The following is a 17,368-nucleotide window of genomic DNA, read 5'->3' on the forward strand; positions in this document are numbered from 1 at the left end:
GGAGTAGAATAGAATAGAATAGAATAGAATTACTTTATTGATCCCAAACTGGGAAATTGTGGCGTTACAGCAGCAGGTTGTCCAAACACACAATATGAGTAAGAAACACAATATTAGCAAATTTAAACACAATATAATATTAAATACAAAGTAAATAAGCACTAAAAATATCCAAACTAAGAATGTGAATATATACAACCAGGATTTAATTTAGCAGTACTAGTCTTAAATAGGAAGATTAGATATGAAAGATTAAATGTAAATGTGCAAAAACAGAGTTGTAATGTAATTGAATGGAAGGTCCTCATTGGTAAAACAAGGGGCCAGTCAAAATGCATGACTTTATAGGAAGTCGTGCAGACAAAACATCTGACAGTGGCGGAAAATTTGAATCAATCCGTGAATCTTTGGGAATGTAATGTGTTTTGATTTGATCTTTTAGTGGATCTGGATCGTGTCTGGAATGTTTTTTTGTTGGAATATTATGACCAGAGGAGCAGCCTACAGTCCTTCAGACGGTAAGAAAAAATGTGTCAGAAAAGAAGTGTTTGTTTGTTTATTTGTTTATTTGTTTGTTTGTCGGTGGTCTGACAGATGTGTAGATTGTGGATGCTGTGTTTGTTGGATCTTGGTGTCAGAGTCACAAGAACCTTCACTTTTATAGCTTTTTGGGGAAGGCACATCTCTGATGAGAATAATTTGGTGAACTTCAATCCGCCATCAACAGATTTGACTCGGCGTCCTGTGAGCAGTCTGTGTGTTCGGTGGCACATCGGAAGGAGAGAAGGTTAATGTGACGGTTTGGTATATACCTATCTATCTATCTGTATGTATATACTGTATATGCATATGTATAGCTTAATTTTTTATTTATTTCTTTTTATGCATTGCCTGTAAAGCACTTTGGTCAGATGAAGCTGTTTTTAAATGTGCTATACAAATAAACTTGATTTGATTTGATTTGATTATACTTAAGAATAAAAATGTAAAATCCTTTCCTCTTAGTTGCAATGAATGAAAGGTGACACTCTGTTACCCCCAAAACAGACCTTTGTATAGTCAAGCAACTCAATCCAACCTCTTCGCGCCCTGCTTCAATTTATTACCAGATCGTAGCATAACTGCACGATGTTTTGTGCCCCCCTTCAGTAACCAATAGGTGACGTCACTGAGGCGTCATCCATGTTTATTTACAGTCTTTGGTATAGACGGGGGATTATATTTGACCTTAGCAATGGGATATCTGCTGTGCTTTCTTTGATAAAGTGACAGGCAGAGAAAGCTTTGAATACAGATTATAAGAGAGTCATATTGATAAAATAAAATAAAGGATAAAACAACAAATAGTTGAATTTCTTTTTTAGTATGAATTTGACTTTAAGTTAACTTTGCTGCAGTCTTCTATGAATACACGGCTGTGAGTGGAAAAAGTCAACAGAAAGCAAATCTACGCTCATAAGAGGGTTAGACTGTGAGCACAGATAGGGTCAGAGCAAATACACTTGTTATTTTTACTCCTTAAGCTGCTTAGAAGTATTTCATAACATGACTTCATATATTTACACCACTGAGATAACACTTGTCTTATTTTTATCATCCTTTTTTTTTCAAATTCAAGTATTGTTGTGGATGGGCTCTGGGTCATTTCTCAGTCTGCCAAAATCTTTTTGTCATTTTTTTTCTTTTATCAATGTAAGCTTCTTTTGTTGCTGAAAATATCAGCATATCAAGTCCACACATGAGTCTGATTCCTGGAAAAGCTTTGCTTGTACTTCATGCTTTTAAAGAACATTGAACCACCTCTGATACAAACATATTTACTGCAAGCACAACATAACATTTAAGGTTTTAACAAAAGAATAGAAAAATAGGACATGATAAAAATGTCTGTACATTTCTTTAAACAATAGAGTACGTGGAGAGAACGAGATGTCTGGTTGAGATGTGTTTTATTCAAAGTCATGCTCCCTCCTTCCTGCACACCAGCAAATCCTCCCTTTAAGGTGAAGGTTCAACCTCTGCTAATGAGTTAATCCGGCTCCCTCATGTCATCCATACAATTAGATTCACATCCTGTTATAATGTGTGTGAAGTCTACAAGTTTGCAATATGCGTTCATTAGTTTGTGTTGTGTATGTTTGCAGGGAAAAGGCTTCACTGAAAGGAAGTCGTATGACGGATGAAAGATAAACGTCCCTATAATATTCAATGAAAATTGTTGTATATCCTTTTAGCATAGGTTCCATCCCTCTTGATGCAATATGTTATTTAAAGCATGTGCTCCCCCAGAGGCAACAGATTCTGATTACTTGTTAGGCATCTGTCCCTCAGGTGTGTTGCTTTGCAGACGACGTGTTTCCTGCACAGTGAGAGCAGCAGGAAATCATCGTTTTGTTTTTACATCACAGCCATTCAGAATATGAAATGAGTCATACAGTACGGCTGCCATTGTTGGAGAAAGAAACTATATTAGACCAGCTGTAATGGACTCAGATGAGGCTTATTCGTTACAAAAAATTGCGGTAAAAAACTACTGAAGACCTACAACATTAAACTATCTTTTTTTTGCGCTTCTCTTCTCTGTTCTCTGCTTCTCTGTGGATGATCACAATCCACCGCTTCCCAAAACAGCAGGACCCTGAAAGTGTAGCAGCTAAATGGAATTCAGCCGTCATTCATTTCATGGCAGGTTACAGGGTGTTCAGGATCACATGGACAGGAAAAGGTTTGTGCAGTAAAATGTGCATTCATAAATTTCTGCACTGAGGAAACAATGTGATGCAACTCAGCCAATAAAAACTGCCAGATGCATTTACTGTGGTCACTGTCAGCCCGTCAGGAGCTCTGAGACAGATGGCTTTAGAAACAGACGCTTCAGTCAGGGTGGAGCTCCATGTGACCCCTGTGTGTGTGTGTGTGTGTGTGAGTGTGTGTGTGTGTGTGTGTGTGTGTGTGTGTGTGTGTGTGTGTGTGTGTGTGAGTGTGTGTGTGTGTGTGTGTGTGTGTGTGTGTGTGTGTGTGAGTGTGTGTGTGTGTGTGTGTGTGTGTGTGTGACAGACAGACACACACACACACACACACACACACACACACACACACACACACACACACACACAGACAGACAGACAGACAGACAGACAGACACACACACACACACACACACACACACACACACAGAGAGACAGTGTGTCAGTGAAGTTAATCTCCACTCCTCTAAAAACAACTCAAACTGCGATGAGTCTGTTTCTAAAACCATCATTTAACCCATTCACCTATAAACGTCTAAATCTTCTGTCCTTTTCAGCTGTGTGGCCTTCAACCTCAATATTTAAATATTTACAGTGTCACAGCCTGTAGCTGTAACAGTATAGTCACAACAACATTAACCACCATTAGGCTTCCAGGTACTGTAGTGAGAAAAAGTCCAAAGACATTTCAAAGAGCACAACAAGATTTGATTTAGTGATCCTGCTCTGGGATTTTTCACGTTTTCTTGTCCATGTGTTACTCTCAACGGGACAGAAAGTTAAAAAAAATGCAGGGATCTGCAACATCACCGTAATAAGTAGGAGCAGTTTATCCAATCTTCAAAATGTTAAAAATTCTCAAAAGATTTCTTTCTGATTTGCAAAACTCCAATTATTGGCAAAGTGTCTGAAACGTAAGTTGGGCTTAGTAAAGGAACATTTCTTACATACTCATTCCTTTCCTTCACCTTTGTCTAATGAAATAGATGTGCAAAGTATTGATTTTATATTTAAAGTATTGACTACTGGGGTACAAAAATCTACTCTGACAAGTCAAGGAAACTACTAACAGCCTGAAAGAATACCTAATTGGAATGTATAGGTCCTGCCTCTGACAAGGCAAATAGCCAATCAGAGTTTAGGATTTTTGGGGTGGCCAATCAGATTTCAAGGGGGGGTCAATGCCACCCTTCAGGACAAAGCCCTGGTTAAGTGAGAAAACAGGTAAGCTATTTTTCTGATGGGATTTGAAAGCAATTCGGTAAACAGACTTTCAACAATGTATCTAAAAGTCATGTGTCACCTTGCTATTCATTATTTGAGGATTTGTCTGTGGAGAACTCCACCAGCTCTCATTGGCTCCATGTCATCCTTTGATAATCCTATCAAATCATATGAACTATCCAGTTACGAAACAGATTTCTATCCCATCGACCAGCTGATGCTGGGAGATAAACGGGTCAGAACGATAAGCCTTTTAAGATGAGGTGTCCCTGCTGTGCTTCCAGTTTATGGGAACAATGACAATTTTTTATAAAAGACGTACACATTGGTTGGATGGAGACTAGCTCAACATGTTTGCAAAAATTATAGTAAAACTGACAATGTTTTTTTTATTTGAACTCAGACACTAATATAAAATATAAAAAAGCAAGGTTCCTTTTACACAGAAAGAATAACTAATTCCTCCAGGAGCTGCTCTTTTCTGAGCTCCGATCACTCTGGGTCTTTTGTAGATTTTGTACGAAGATGGCTAAGACAGAAAGCGAGCATATTTCATTACCGATGTGTTTCATGAGATTTTCTTTTAGCCAGAGAAACAGTAGTCATGGAAATCAAGATCTGTGAAAGGAAAATGGCTCGATCTTTCTAATTGCTCTTAAATGTGAGAATACTTTGCTTGAATATGAAAATGTCAGCTGATAGAGAGGGGATTCTCTGACAGAGAATCATTCTGCCTGGCAACCATATATGATCTTCTCTGAAAGCTTTGGACTGGATGTTGGAAGTATTTCCAGTTCAACGGCCCCCAGTATACATCCCCACCTCTCCTTCTACGCCTCGACTGTTTGAGGACTCACAGCAGCTCCACTGAAAATGCGAACAAGTTACATTGCACTATATAGAGTGCTGTAACTGTTGCATCATGCAAACAAATGGCATAGTATGAAATGATAAATTGAATTCATATTGCTCGTCATGAAAAAAAAAAAGTGAACCTAATTTTGAAATAGGGCAAAAAAAAACAACTATATTTGTTATAAACACTTTAAATGTCTTTATTTAATGTGGAAATTCCCTCATTGGGAATTGGGCACGCAACATAACTGCTAGGCTATCTGGCGCTCCATATTTTTCATTTTTATATTCAGAGGATTAAAGTTAAAGAATCATATTTATTTATAAATTGAGTTCATAGCTTTTTGTAAATGAGAAAAACCGTATTGTGAGAAAGTCATAATCAACCCAGCATCATGATCTAAAATGTAAATTGAGTTCAAATGTATTTGTTACACTGTCCTGAACACAGGAGAGATTTAAGGCTTTATATGTGATGTTTTGATCCAGCAGATGTCGCCCTTGAGCACCAGCATGAAACCAAAACAACTCGCGCTGCATTGTTCTGTTAGCATGCTAATGCTAGCGATCTTTATTATGCTGGTATCTTCACACTGCATGTAAATTTACCTGAAATGAGCGTGATCTAGAAACACAGTTAAGCAGTGAGTACAGTATGTTATTCTTCTTTTCTCTAGTCCCTCAATTAAACAACTTTTATACACGAGGGGAGGAGTCAGCCGGCCGTCCTGGCGATGTAAACAAAGTGAAGATAGGACTCTGAAAACTCTGAAAACATGACAGACAGTGGGACTCGGGTGTTACACCCATTGTAGACAGTCATGACTCACAGAGTTATTTTCAGAGGATAAACTTGATTTATACATTTAAGTGAGAAGAATCACATATTAAGCCTTTAAGAAGGAGGGGATTCTTGGGGCTAACTTGATTTTTTAAATAGTAGGCTAAAACATTTTTACTGCCATGGGTTGTTTTCTTCCTACTTTCTCAGTAAAATCTGAGGAGAAATATGCACATCAGTAACTCGAGGTTGACATGAAACAATTAGTGACGTAATTGGGCTTTACTGGATGTGACTGACACATTACCATTCAACCCTGCTCATGCAATCAGCTGTACTTACACATCTGTTTAATTATTCCTCATCCATTAAGCCTTCCACAGTGACCAAAACTGACTATTGTAGTTCAGGATGTCCAATCAATACTCTCCCCCCCCCCCCCCCAATGATGCAAGTGACAGCCTGTTACTGCTGTGTTTGGATTTCCACTGAGGCAGATCATCTTCTTAAATCCCTCTAGTCCAAATGTTGTGTCCTCTTGTTATAAAACACTCTCTAGTGGGGGGAAAAAAAGGCGGATGCACCCGAGACTTGGCTAAAAAACTGTTACGAGAAGCCGTTACATAAGAACTTCAGAAGCTTTGACTTTTTTGAAGTATTCAACGGTGCAGAAAATGATTAACTATTTTTCCCAAGAATAAGAAGAAACATCTGCATGAGGGGTGTAAAGTTGATACTGAATGAATGCTTGGGATGTGATTGATTTCAAGTTCTGATACCTGCAAAGAAATAAGTAAGACTTTTTCTTTAGAAATAAGCAAGTAAACGTTTCAGCTCAGCTCTGCAGTTTTGGTACGCCATGCATGACAGTCTAGCTTTTTCCCCCTTTGGTTTAAGGCTCCAGAAGCTCAGGCTTCTCTGATAGCTACACGAAGAAATTATATATAAAATAATTAAAGGGATATGTTTTTAGAATCTTTCGCTTTTAGTTTTTTTAATAACTAAGACTGATCTAAATGTAATCTGATGTTCTGTTTAGTTTAATTACTGCATAGTGCTGCCCTCTGCTGGTGAGCATTTGTAAGCAGAGAATTGAATTGAAAGAAAAGAAGTAAAGCATAGTTTTTGTTGAATATCTAAAAAAAAAACTAAGAAAAACAATAACTTCTTTATTTTTTTATGGAGGTCAAACAATGTGTTTTTCTCATAAAGAGAAAGGTCTTCAGATGGGTCTTCCACATGCACATCAGCAGTCTGTGCTCTGAGTGGCAGGTGGAATATTGGATGCTGACTGTTGGCATACTAGTTTAGGATTAGTCAGCTGAGCACATCATCCCCCCCCCCCCCGCCTCCGACAAGCTGAAATAGAAATGAGGGCTTTAATCCGGAGTGAAGAGGGTCAGCGGCACAGAGAAGAGGACAAACGTGAATATGCATTTTGGTATTGTTCCTCTGTTATGTAATCAACTATTAGAATATCACTGACTTTCAGGATGTCTGCTGGCACTATATCTTTCAGGAGAAAAATAAAGCTGAGGCAGCTGCAGCTTACTGACCCACGATAAACTTATCCTAAACAGGTGACCATTAAGGTGCACTACAGAGTGGATGAATGGAAACAGCTGCTGCTTCACTTTTCAGTTTCATGCAAATGTATGCAAACTCAGGAGAGTCGTTGACTAAATGTCATAAACAGCTGAATAAATGTGCAGTGGCATTACATATTAAAATGTGAGTGTGACCAGTCTGGCCTCAGCCGGTCTCCATCAGCAGATTTATAAAGTATGATTTGAAAATAGATCCAGGCCTGAAGATGCACTCTCAGCCCCCCCCCAAGAAAAGTATATACAATAAACATAACAGACTAACACCCAGTGGATATATCTTATGGAGCTATTATTGTGGCAAAACTGTTTGTATATGTGTACACAGATCCACACATGTGTAAAAAGATCCATAAATGTGTAAACTAATCCGCAAATATGTAGACCAATTTCAAAACATTTAGTTATTTATTAATGGCAGTGAACTTTTTCAGCTATAAATCCTGAAAATACAAACAAATGATCGCTTACAACTGAGGCGGGCTTTGCCATTGGCTGTTATTTTACATGTGACTTTTGCAACACTCCTGCCGTCCAAGATCCACAAATGCGTAAACACATATCTTCAAATGTGTGTGTGACGATCTGCAAACACATTAGTGGGGTTTGTTGCCCTGAGCCCAGGCGCATTTGTGCATCTTTTTACACATTTGTGGATCTGTGTACGCATATACAAAAAGTTTTGCCACAATAACAGCTCCATAATATCTAAAGTAATCCCTCCCTTGATGTTAAGTATCACTGAACTCAGCACCTAACTGAGTTTATAAATAACAGTATAGCTCTCATTTCCATCCCTGTGGTTATGCTTTGTGTTTTTTTCAAGGTCTAGTTTTTTCTGGAAGATTTCCAACATGCTCATACTGCCATCTGGTGGTTGGGTTTAAGAACAACAGCAACGTAACAGTGATGGCAAACCTTACACAAACACTGTTCAAAGTTTACATTATTCTACTTTTGTTTGATTAATTTATACTATTGATTATGTAACTTTGTATCCCGACAATTTATTTAATTATTTACCAACTTCACTAAGAAAATATTGGAATATATTGGTGGGATTGGTGTAATTGTCGAAACGGGTAAAACAGTTAGAAACTGTGTTCATCTAGAAGGATTTTTTTTAAGCCTTCAAAAACGAGAATAGTGAAAGTACAGTTTCCCCCCAGCTGAAGCTTAGAGACACAGAAAGTCATTAGACACAGGAGGTTTGTTTTATTTTACTTCCCAGGTATTGATAAGCCTACTGTAGGGGTCTCTACAGGATATTGAGGGTCCAACAGGAAGTTATAAAGCTGCATAAAGGGAAACATGTAGAATTCAGGATTTTAGGAGAAGAAGAAATACTAGAGTGCTGAATGAAGTTAGAAATATACGTAAATGTATCAAACAGCATTGCTGATTCAAACTTTTTTCTGCAACACAAGATTCTCCCAGATGATTAGTAAAACAATAGTGATGTAAAAATTGAGAAAATAACTTTTCTTTTCGATGTTAACTTGAATATAAATGATGTAAGTATACAAAAATGAAACATGTTAAAGGCTTTCTATGTGATTTTTCTCACTTAAATGTATAAATCAAGTATCTCCTCTGAAAATAACTCTGTGAGTCATGACTGTCTACAATGGGTGTAACACCCGAGTCCCACTGTCTGTGATGCTTTCAGAGTTTTCAGAGTCCTATCTTCACTTTGTTTACATCGCCCGGACGGCCGGCTGACTCCTCCCTTCGTGTATAAAAGTTGTTTAATTGAGGGACTAGAGAAAAGAAGAATAACATACTGTACTCACTGCTTAACTGTGTTTCTAGATCACGCTCATTTCAGGTAAATTTACATGCAGTGTGAAGATACCAGCATAATAAAGATCGCTAGCATTAGCATGCTAACACAACAATGCAGCGCCAGTTGTTTTGGTTTCATGCTGGTGCTCAAGGGCGACATCTGCTGGATCAAAAAATCACATATAAAGCCTTTAAAGCTTTAAATATGAGTTAAGGCTTAAACAAAGAGTCACAATTGCTGTGATAGCGAGGTCGTCATGGTATTAAGATCATTCTGACAAAGCAGGTCGGCAAGCATCCTCCATTTGATGCTCATATTATAGGAAAGGACTATTTCAAATAGAAATTCTTCTCATGTGACATCTTGGCCTCTGCAACACCAGATTCTGGTGATTGGTAAGCAAACAGTGATGCAAAAAAGTGAGGTTTATTCGAGATTAACTTGAGTATAAATGATGTACAAATGTGAAACTACTTTAACGTTTTCTTCTCAAGTTACATAAAGCAAAAAAAAAACGTACTTTCCGCTTTGTGCTCCAGCAGCTGACAGAAGAAGATATTACCGTTGCTGCAGGTGTCATCATTGTTGTCCACCAGCAGAGGGCATCACCACGGATCACTATTGTAATAGTGAAGATATTGAATATATTCTTGTATTCTTAACTGAAAAAAAAATAAAAATGGCAGAGCATTCAAAAACACAAGAGAATAACAGATTATATGTCTGTATTTATTTTTCATCGGAACACAATTTTAATCATTGTAGCAGTAGTTTTCATACTTTTTGAAAAGATCATGACTCGTGAGACTGTTTTATAAATCATTTCATCAAAGTTGTTTGTAAAAAAATTAAAGAAGTTACTTGAACTAAAGCATCTATAATATTACAATATACTGGTAGTATAATAGTAATCATAATAATCATAATCGCAATGTTACTTCTATATGACTTTGAACCTTTTTTTCATTTCTATAATCATAAATCTTTCGCGTTCACACACACAGGGCCACAACCCTTTCCCAGTAAGGTTGTGAAGCTGAGGACGAGTCTATTGGTTAAACCTCGACACATTCTCTTTTAACATCAATGATTTCAGACGCTCGAAACAAAAATCAAAAAAATAAAAAGAGAAGAATAATAAGAAGAAGGAAGTAACAGCATGACATCAACTTAAAATACACAAGGAAAAAAACCTGGACGCAAAGACATACATTGTTCAGCATACTAGGGAACATATTTACAACCAAAAAAAGGAATGGGCTTCTGCATAGATCCACAGGATAGAGAACAGAACTAGTGTGAAAAACAGAGAGAGGCCGAGTGAAAGAGGGCGATAATTGTGTACATAGAGTTAGGTTGGGAGGGGGGTGGGGGTGGGGGGGTGGGGGGGGGGTGCAGGGGGGCATACATAGGCTATATGTGCAAGGATTAAAAAAAACAAGATCAGTTTTTGGAGTTTGGCATCTTATGGAATGTGACAGACCACGACTGCTACAGACCACTTGTCCGGAATCAAGACTGATGAATCTATTGTACCCTCCACACTTTCTTTGCAGTTTAATGCAATAAAAAAAATGACACACCAAAAAAAACACACAAAAAAGTAAGTTATAAACAGCAGATTAACTGTCGTGTGCATGCCTAATAATGTTAGTGTTTGAGAGACGACTTTCCATACAAAAAAAATGTCCATCCTTGGTGCATAACATGTCTGAAGGAGCATGAAGGACAACACATATGCAACAGTTGCATATAAAGCAGACACAAGCCTCTGCATGACCTCTGAATGCAGGACCATTGTATGAACACATGTCCAAACGGTTTGTCTGTGATGGCTGGTTACATCACAGCATGACCGTTGGACATGATAGGCAGAATGAAACCACATGTACGTCTGTCAAGAGATCCCTTACATGTGATATGGGGGAGAGCTTTGTGAGGTTCATGAGGAGGTGCAATCCATATATTGCTAACATGGCACATTTCTAAGACACTGAGGAACCCTGTTTCACTCCTGTTGCCTGTAATGTTTGATCTTGAATAGCAGTGGGGAGGAGGGGGGGTGTACTGATGATTTTTTGACACAATACAAGCTTTGGCACCATTTTCAGGTCATTGTCCCCTCCTGAGCACTGCCTCAAACATCTTCTATTTAATTTAAGACAATGAATAGAGGAACGTTCTATCCGACAGGTGCAGAAGGAACCCCTACCCTGGTTTGTTCTGGGTCTTGGGGGCATTGAAATCATTATTGCACATTGTACGGTACGATGGTTTTCACACTACAGTCCATGCAGCTTTAGGGGCCGCTGTGATTAATGAGACGGCTAATGTAGCAGGTCCCTGTGGGTCTACAGGCAGCGGTGGTTTGCCACACCTGTCCTGCAGGCCCCAAGGTCGTGGCAAAGCTAATGAGCTCCCCAGAGAACACACAGCTATTATCAGGAGACAGAAACACACTTCCACGTATGCCCATACGCAGATGACACACATACATACACACACACACACACACACACACACACACACACACACACACACACACAACAGCACACTTTCCCATCATTCTTTTCTTCCAGAGCTCAGCCTTCCTGATTCTTGTGTAAATGACACTCTATGTGTGGTAGGTCCTCAGCAGCAGTAGCAATGTAAAATAATACAAGTAACTCCCCCTGCTGGTGGCAAAGAGAATAGCAGCATTTTTCTATCACTGATTCACTTATCCAAGATGAGTATGGGGGCGGGCTGTGCAGAATGACAATGAGCAGTTATGTATTTCATGCAAAGCAGGAATGGGTCAAGTCTCGAGTGGGGGGCAGGGTCTAAACAGCATTAAAGTCAAAAGTAGGCCAAAAATATTGATTATATAGACAAGTTATGATTAATAATAATAATGAATTTTAAATCCTCATATATGCTGTATAATAAAATTCTTGACATCAAATATCCGATTGGACATCTCGTTGAAGTAACACACTTGACAGTGGATTAAAAATGCATTCAGCAACATCTGATTTTTCTTCAAATACCTGATCTCACAGCCGTGTTCATCGAAGAAAACAAAAGAAACGTTAGAAACTAAAGATAAGTCAGCCCTTAAGGTCACACCATTTTCTTTCTGTTCACATGCTGGTCAATACTTATGAATCAAACAGAGGGTGTCAGCTTATACTTAAGATGATTATCAGGTTAAGCCAATAGGTGCTTCCACACAACAACAAAAAAATGACATGCTCGTCTCTCTGGGTTTGTTTCCGTCCCCGCTCTTCAGTAACAGACGGTGGAGTCCCTCAGTGCTGCCGGTGTAAGACGTCAGAAAGAAACACCAACAATGAGCCACGTTTTGACCTTTTTTGTCTGCTAACAATTTGAAGGTGTATGTTCAGGTTCAGGTTACTGACTGTGTTGATGATGATGTTTTGTACTCTGTATCTTAATAAGCCCTTTTACTTAATGTTTTGAGGAGAAAAGAACGAGACAGTGGGCATGCTACAGGAGCTGATTGGAATCCGATGGTGGTGCAGAGTGGGACTGAGGAACGAATAACAAAAGAGGCTGCATATTCTTGCAGAAAGCCTCAAGATGTGATTCATGAGGGGGAGATTAAACATTTTAATTCACCAGAAACACACAGACCGTCTCGTCTCTGTGAGATATGTAAAATGTAATTCTATATATAGGTTGACTGGCCAGCGTAATACACCCTTTAGGTGGTCAGAGGATTTGACTATATATTACTGATGTTGACACTTTTTCTTCTTCATTTCATAAAAAAATCAGTTAACACCCAGTCGACATGTTTCCTGTGAATTAAAAGGCATGAGGTTAAAATGACACCACTGAATTAGACGTCAGTATCATCGACTGTATGAAAGAAGGGGATGTAGCCTTTGAGTCTAATATGTGAATCCGATGTGGAAGTGTCTTAAATCTAAATCTAAGTGGTCAGTAAGGGGCTACTTCAGTTTGAGAAACCAAGTCCAACAACATGGAAGCCTTGCCTTAGCAAGCTTCTCCTAAGTAGTTTATGGACTTCATCTGTAATTTCAAGTCAACCCAGCATCCTTATCATTTTGTTCATTATTGTCCCATGTATAACAATTGACAATAAAGAAGCTTTTGGGCATCGCTAACTAAAGTGTAGAATCACACAGTGGTGGTGGATCCACACTCAGGTACAAATTATAGTCAAAGTATATCAATGGCTGAAATACCATCTTCAAAGAAGTAGCATAAAAACTGATGTGTGACATCACAGTCGCTACGTCCACTTCTTTTCATACAGTCTCTGGCCAGTGTTGATTCAAGGGCGAACAATTAATTGAGTTTTGTTTTCAAGTATTACTGATTATCAATCAGCAGGATGAAAGAGATGAACCAGGATCTGAAGACGGAAGACAGCGGAACCTTCAGTAACCAGAGTTTTCTTATCTCACTGATATTCATTTGAACGGACATTTCCAATGAACTCTAAACAAATTTAAAAAAGCCTTTTGTCAGGAGCATTGATTCAAATATATATTGACCTGGTGCTTACGTCCTGATGTCAGTCAACTCTGCTGAGCCATGATGATGAAGAGTGGCCACATTCTGGATCTGAACTGGGCTCTGTTAGAATGCCTGATATTTATTTTTATTCATTTATTTGTTTATTTAGCATATGGACATACAGTAACATTTAATCATGCACAAGTTCCAGATGCACTGCTCTTAGTGTTTATAGCAAAATGTTAATTTGCAACACCTGTCCACGGGAGGCTTTTAGAAAACAACAGAGATAAAGATAAAAAAGGGTAAGAGAATAAAAACAGTTCAGTTATAAATACATAAAACTGATATGACAGCGCATACCTCATCTTTGGTTAAGACATGCTTAACACAGAAATATGTTGTTGTTGTTTGCTGTGAGATAAATTACTATTACTAATGATATACTTACTTTTTATATTATAATAATATATTTATTATATATTAAGATTATTTTTATTAATCATATAATAAACTAATAATTTTTGACATACTAAAGAACTAATTAATGTAACCCTGCTGTTCATTGTTTTAGAATAGAATAGAATAGAATAGAATAGAATAGAATATAACATAACAGAATAGAATAAATCTTCATTGTCCACCAAAGGATTGGCCTCGGCTCTCCAGCTGCATTTATTAGCTCGCTTTATTTAAATTTAGTGAACTAAACAATCATTCATGGACCTAATTAAGCTCATTTCAGTGCAGTAACTAACAGGTTCCAACACGTTCTTTGGCATGTTATCATGCACTTCTGCCATGTCTTTAGTTCATCTATGACTAGTGAGTGCTAATCTCTAGCTTTGGTTTAGCATCTTGAAACAAAGATCAGTCAGCGCTTAATGTGCAGAGCTTTCAGAGGATCCAGTTAAAATAATCGTTATTATGCCATTTATCAGAACGCTCGACTTTTGTTCACATGTCTTAGACCTCTTTCATGTTAGCTTGAAGATTAATGAACATCTGAGTGTTCATTTTGTGCTTTTTTTTGCCATCAGTTCTAAGAACGTTTACTCAACAAGTAACTGCCGTGACCTGGCAACACATTCAGAGGACTTTGAGCACTGGTTAGCCTGGTGTTATCTTTTTACTGATGCTAATCACACACATGGTTTTGATTCTCTAATAGAGTGTTAATAGGCTCATAGTTATCTCACAAAACAAAGTTGGGGGAAAACCATAAACCTGTGTTAGACACAGAGCTTATTATGGACATCAGAGGCATGTTTTTTTTTGTAAAGTGTCTCGAGATAACACTTGTTATGAGTTGACGCTATACAAATAAAAACTGATTGATTGATTGATGTTGAAAACCCGGTTAAGTTCCAGTCAGATTGTGGCCAACAAAACCAGCATGGCAGAACTGAGTGACATCTGTGGCTCCTTAAAACATCACTGCTGTACCTGCCTGTTAATCACACACTCATCCTGTCATACACACACGTGTAGAGACATGCATACAAGCACACACACACACACACACGCGCGCATACAAGCTCATACACACACAGTTAATCAACACACAAACCCTCACACACGAACAAACTTGCAGCTTATTAATTTTTTAACACATTATCCGTCGTATTTTAGAGAGAGCGCTTTTCTTCCTGTACGAGAGACCCAGAAACAAACATGGAGGATGAACATTAGAAAGAGAATATGATTGTGTTACTCCATAGTCAGCCAGTGCAACAGAAACCAATAATTTGAACACAGTGTAAAAAGCGTAGTGAGACAAACTCAGCCATGAGGAAGCCGACCTTCCCACTCAACAAAGGCTGTGGCATTGTCCCCCTTTTCTATCTGAGGGACTGCTCGAGTCCCTTAGTGTGTCTGTATGTTTGTCTATTGGTTTTGATTGATTTATGTATCTCGTCGTCCCAAAGCGTCCTGCGTTTTTTCCATTTGCCAGAGAGCGTTGCAGAACGTCCACAGGCACACAGCTCCTGCAGCTCACACCACTGTGGCTGTATTTTTCCACACCGGTTGCCATGGTGAGGGAATCCCCCCACCCCGGCAACCTCTCCGCCTCCCGACAGCCTCTATCACTCCTCGTTGGCAGGGCTCTCCTCCAGAGGCGTGATGGCAGGGAGGCCCAGTCCTGTTGCATTGTGGGATGCAGTGAGGCTGGCGACAGTATGTAGGAGGACGAGGACCAGCAGGCAGAGTTTGAGCCGGCTGTTACAAAGTCTGCAGGCTGCCGACGAGCTGAGGGAGGTACGGTGCTGGCACGGCGGGTGAGTTCTTTTCAGGGTCCCCCGGGAACGGTTGTCCACTTTCAAGTCCCACCGCACGTCACAGCACTCTGCATTAGGGTCCACACCTGATGGGTAGTCCTCCAGCAGCCCTGTGGGGGGGGGGGGGGATTCAAGGTGAGGAAGACACAAACAGTTAACCCCATGAGTCCTGTTCCTGCTCATCGCACTAAAAATTATTTTCTGCTTCTTAAGAACCGCAAAAGAATTGTTTTTATAAAAGAAGGTAAAAGAAGTGTGAATGAAGTCCAATGAACTTCATAATTCTGAAGTTTAAATCCTTGTCAAAATCACCGTGGCAACGAGAGTACATAAGAAAAAAACACAAGAAAATTACAAAAAAACACATCTGAGCTGAGTTAACAACATGAAGGACGTGCAGAATATGACGGTACTTACAAAAATGGATCAACCTGTGTGCATGGAGGATTAGCAAGTGCTTTCAGAATGTTAAAACAATGGTCAATATTTTTGAATGGAAATTACCAATCATCTCTTCATGTTTGAAAAATGTTCTGGACTGATAGTCTGGTTTTTACTTGATTTGCAAGTTTCTTGATTTAAATATTTGTTTGTAGTGTTCATCTCACATACCTCATACAGATGGGAGGAATGGGTGATTTGTGACATGTGTTTCTTAAGCTGAAGTGGTGTCTCCAAACCGGGCTGTAATGAATGTGCATTTCTTCATTTTATATTTTGTGATGTCTCCTTTCTATTACATTTAGCAATCTAAGTGACCAAGTGGTATTAGGCATACCTTCTCAAACTGACATACAGACACAAAATAGAAATACCCGGATGTATTGCGACTGTACCACATCAGTTAAAAAAGTATGAAGTATTTTTGCAGTTGAGAGAAGTGTAAGATTCAAAAGTGAAGTAAATTCATATATTTGAGTTAATTCATGTATTTCAGTTAAAAATAAGTTAACATTTATACAGTGAACTATTTACATATTTGAGTTCACAAAGTTAATATTGATATATTTATATGTTTTTATGTTTGCAGTAGCACCTAGTAACTGTGACCAATTCTATTGAATCTACTTCTGTGTTTGTCACAATGTTTGCCTTGAGTTTAATCATCCTAACCTCTGATTGGCTAACGACGGGACATATGATGAGTAACAAGGAAGTGTTGGTTGTTGTTGTGTAGCAGAACAATGTGGGTGACAGTAAAGTGCTGCTGAGAAAGTTCTCCGTCTCCATCCTTCTGTTTCTCTTAACTAGAGTGATCCATCCCCCACACATCGGACCCTCACGGTACAGCAGCTTGCAAACACAATGCTAGGTAAAAGAAAATACAGCAACAAAAACCAACATATAATAAAAACAACAACACAAGCACTGTAATCACAATGGGTGGTTTGACAATCTCTCCTCTGACATGATGAACAGAGGGAGGTTTGGCTACATGCTAATGTTAGCTCTGAACTTTAAAGGAGTGTGTGCCCACTCAGCACAGTTTGACTGTCGACAGCTAAACTGTGCAGTGAAAATATGTAATGACTGCAAGTTCCTGTCAAATCCACATTTAGATCAGCCTTTTTTTTTTTTTTTACAGAGGTGTAGAAAAAAAATAC

The 17,368-nt window shown here is 38.7% G+C and overlaps 1 protein-coding gene across 1 annotated transcript in view; it reads right to left on the reverse strand.

Moving 5' to 3' along the window:
* Positions 1–9,705: 9,705 nt before the first annotated feature.
* LOC109998567 (NALCN channel auxiliary factor 1) overlaps positions 9,706–17,368 on the reverse strand; it is a 107,626-nt gene continuing 99,963 nt past the window's right edge. The window contains exon 3 of the mRNA XM_020653459.2: positions 9,706–15,874. Coding sequence (XP_020509115.1) covers positions 15,573–15,874 — 302 coding nt within the window. The 3' untranslated portion in view covers positions 9,706–15,572. The remainder of the gene's footprint in view (positions 15,875–17,368) is intronic.

This window comes from Labrus bergylta, chromosome 13, assembly GCF_963930695.1.
Source record: "Labrus bergylta chromosome 13, fLabBer1.1, whole genome shotgun sequence".
NCBI classification, from domain to species: domain Eukaryota; kingdom Metazoa; phylum Chordata; class Actinopteri; order Labriformes; family Labridae; genus Labrus; species Labrus bergylta.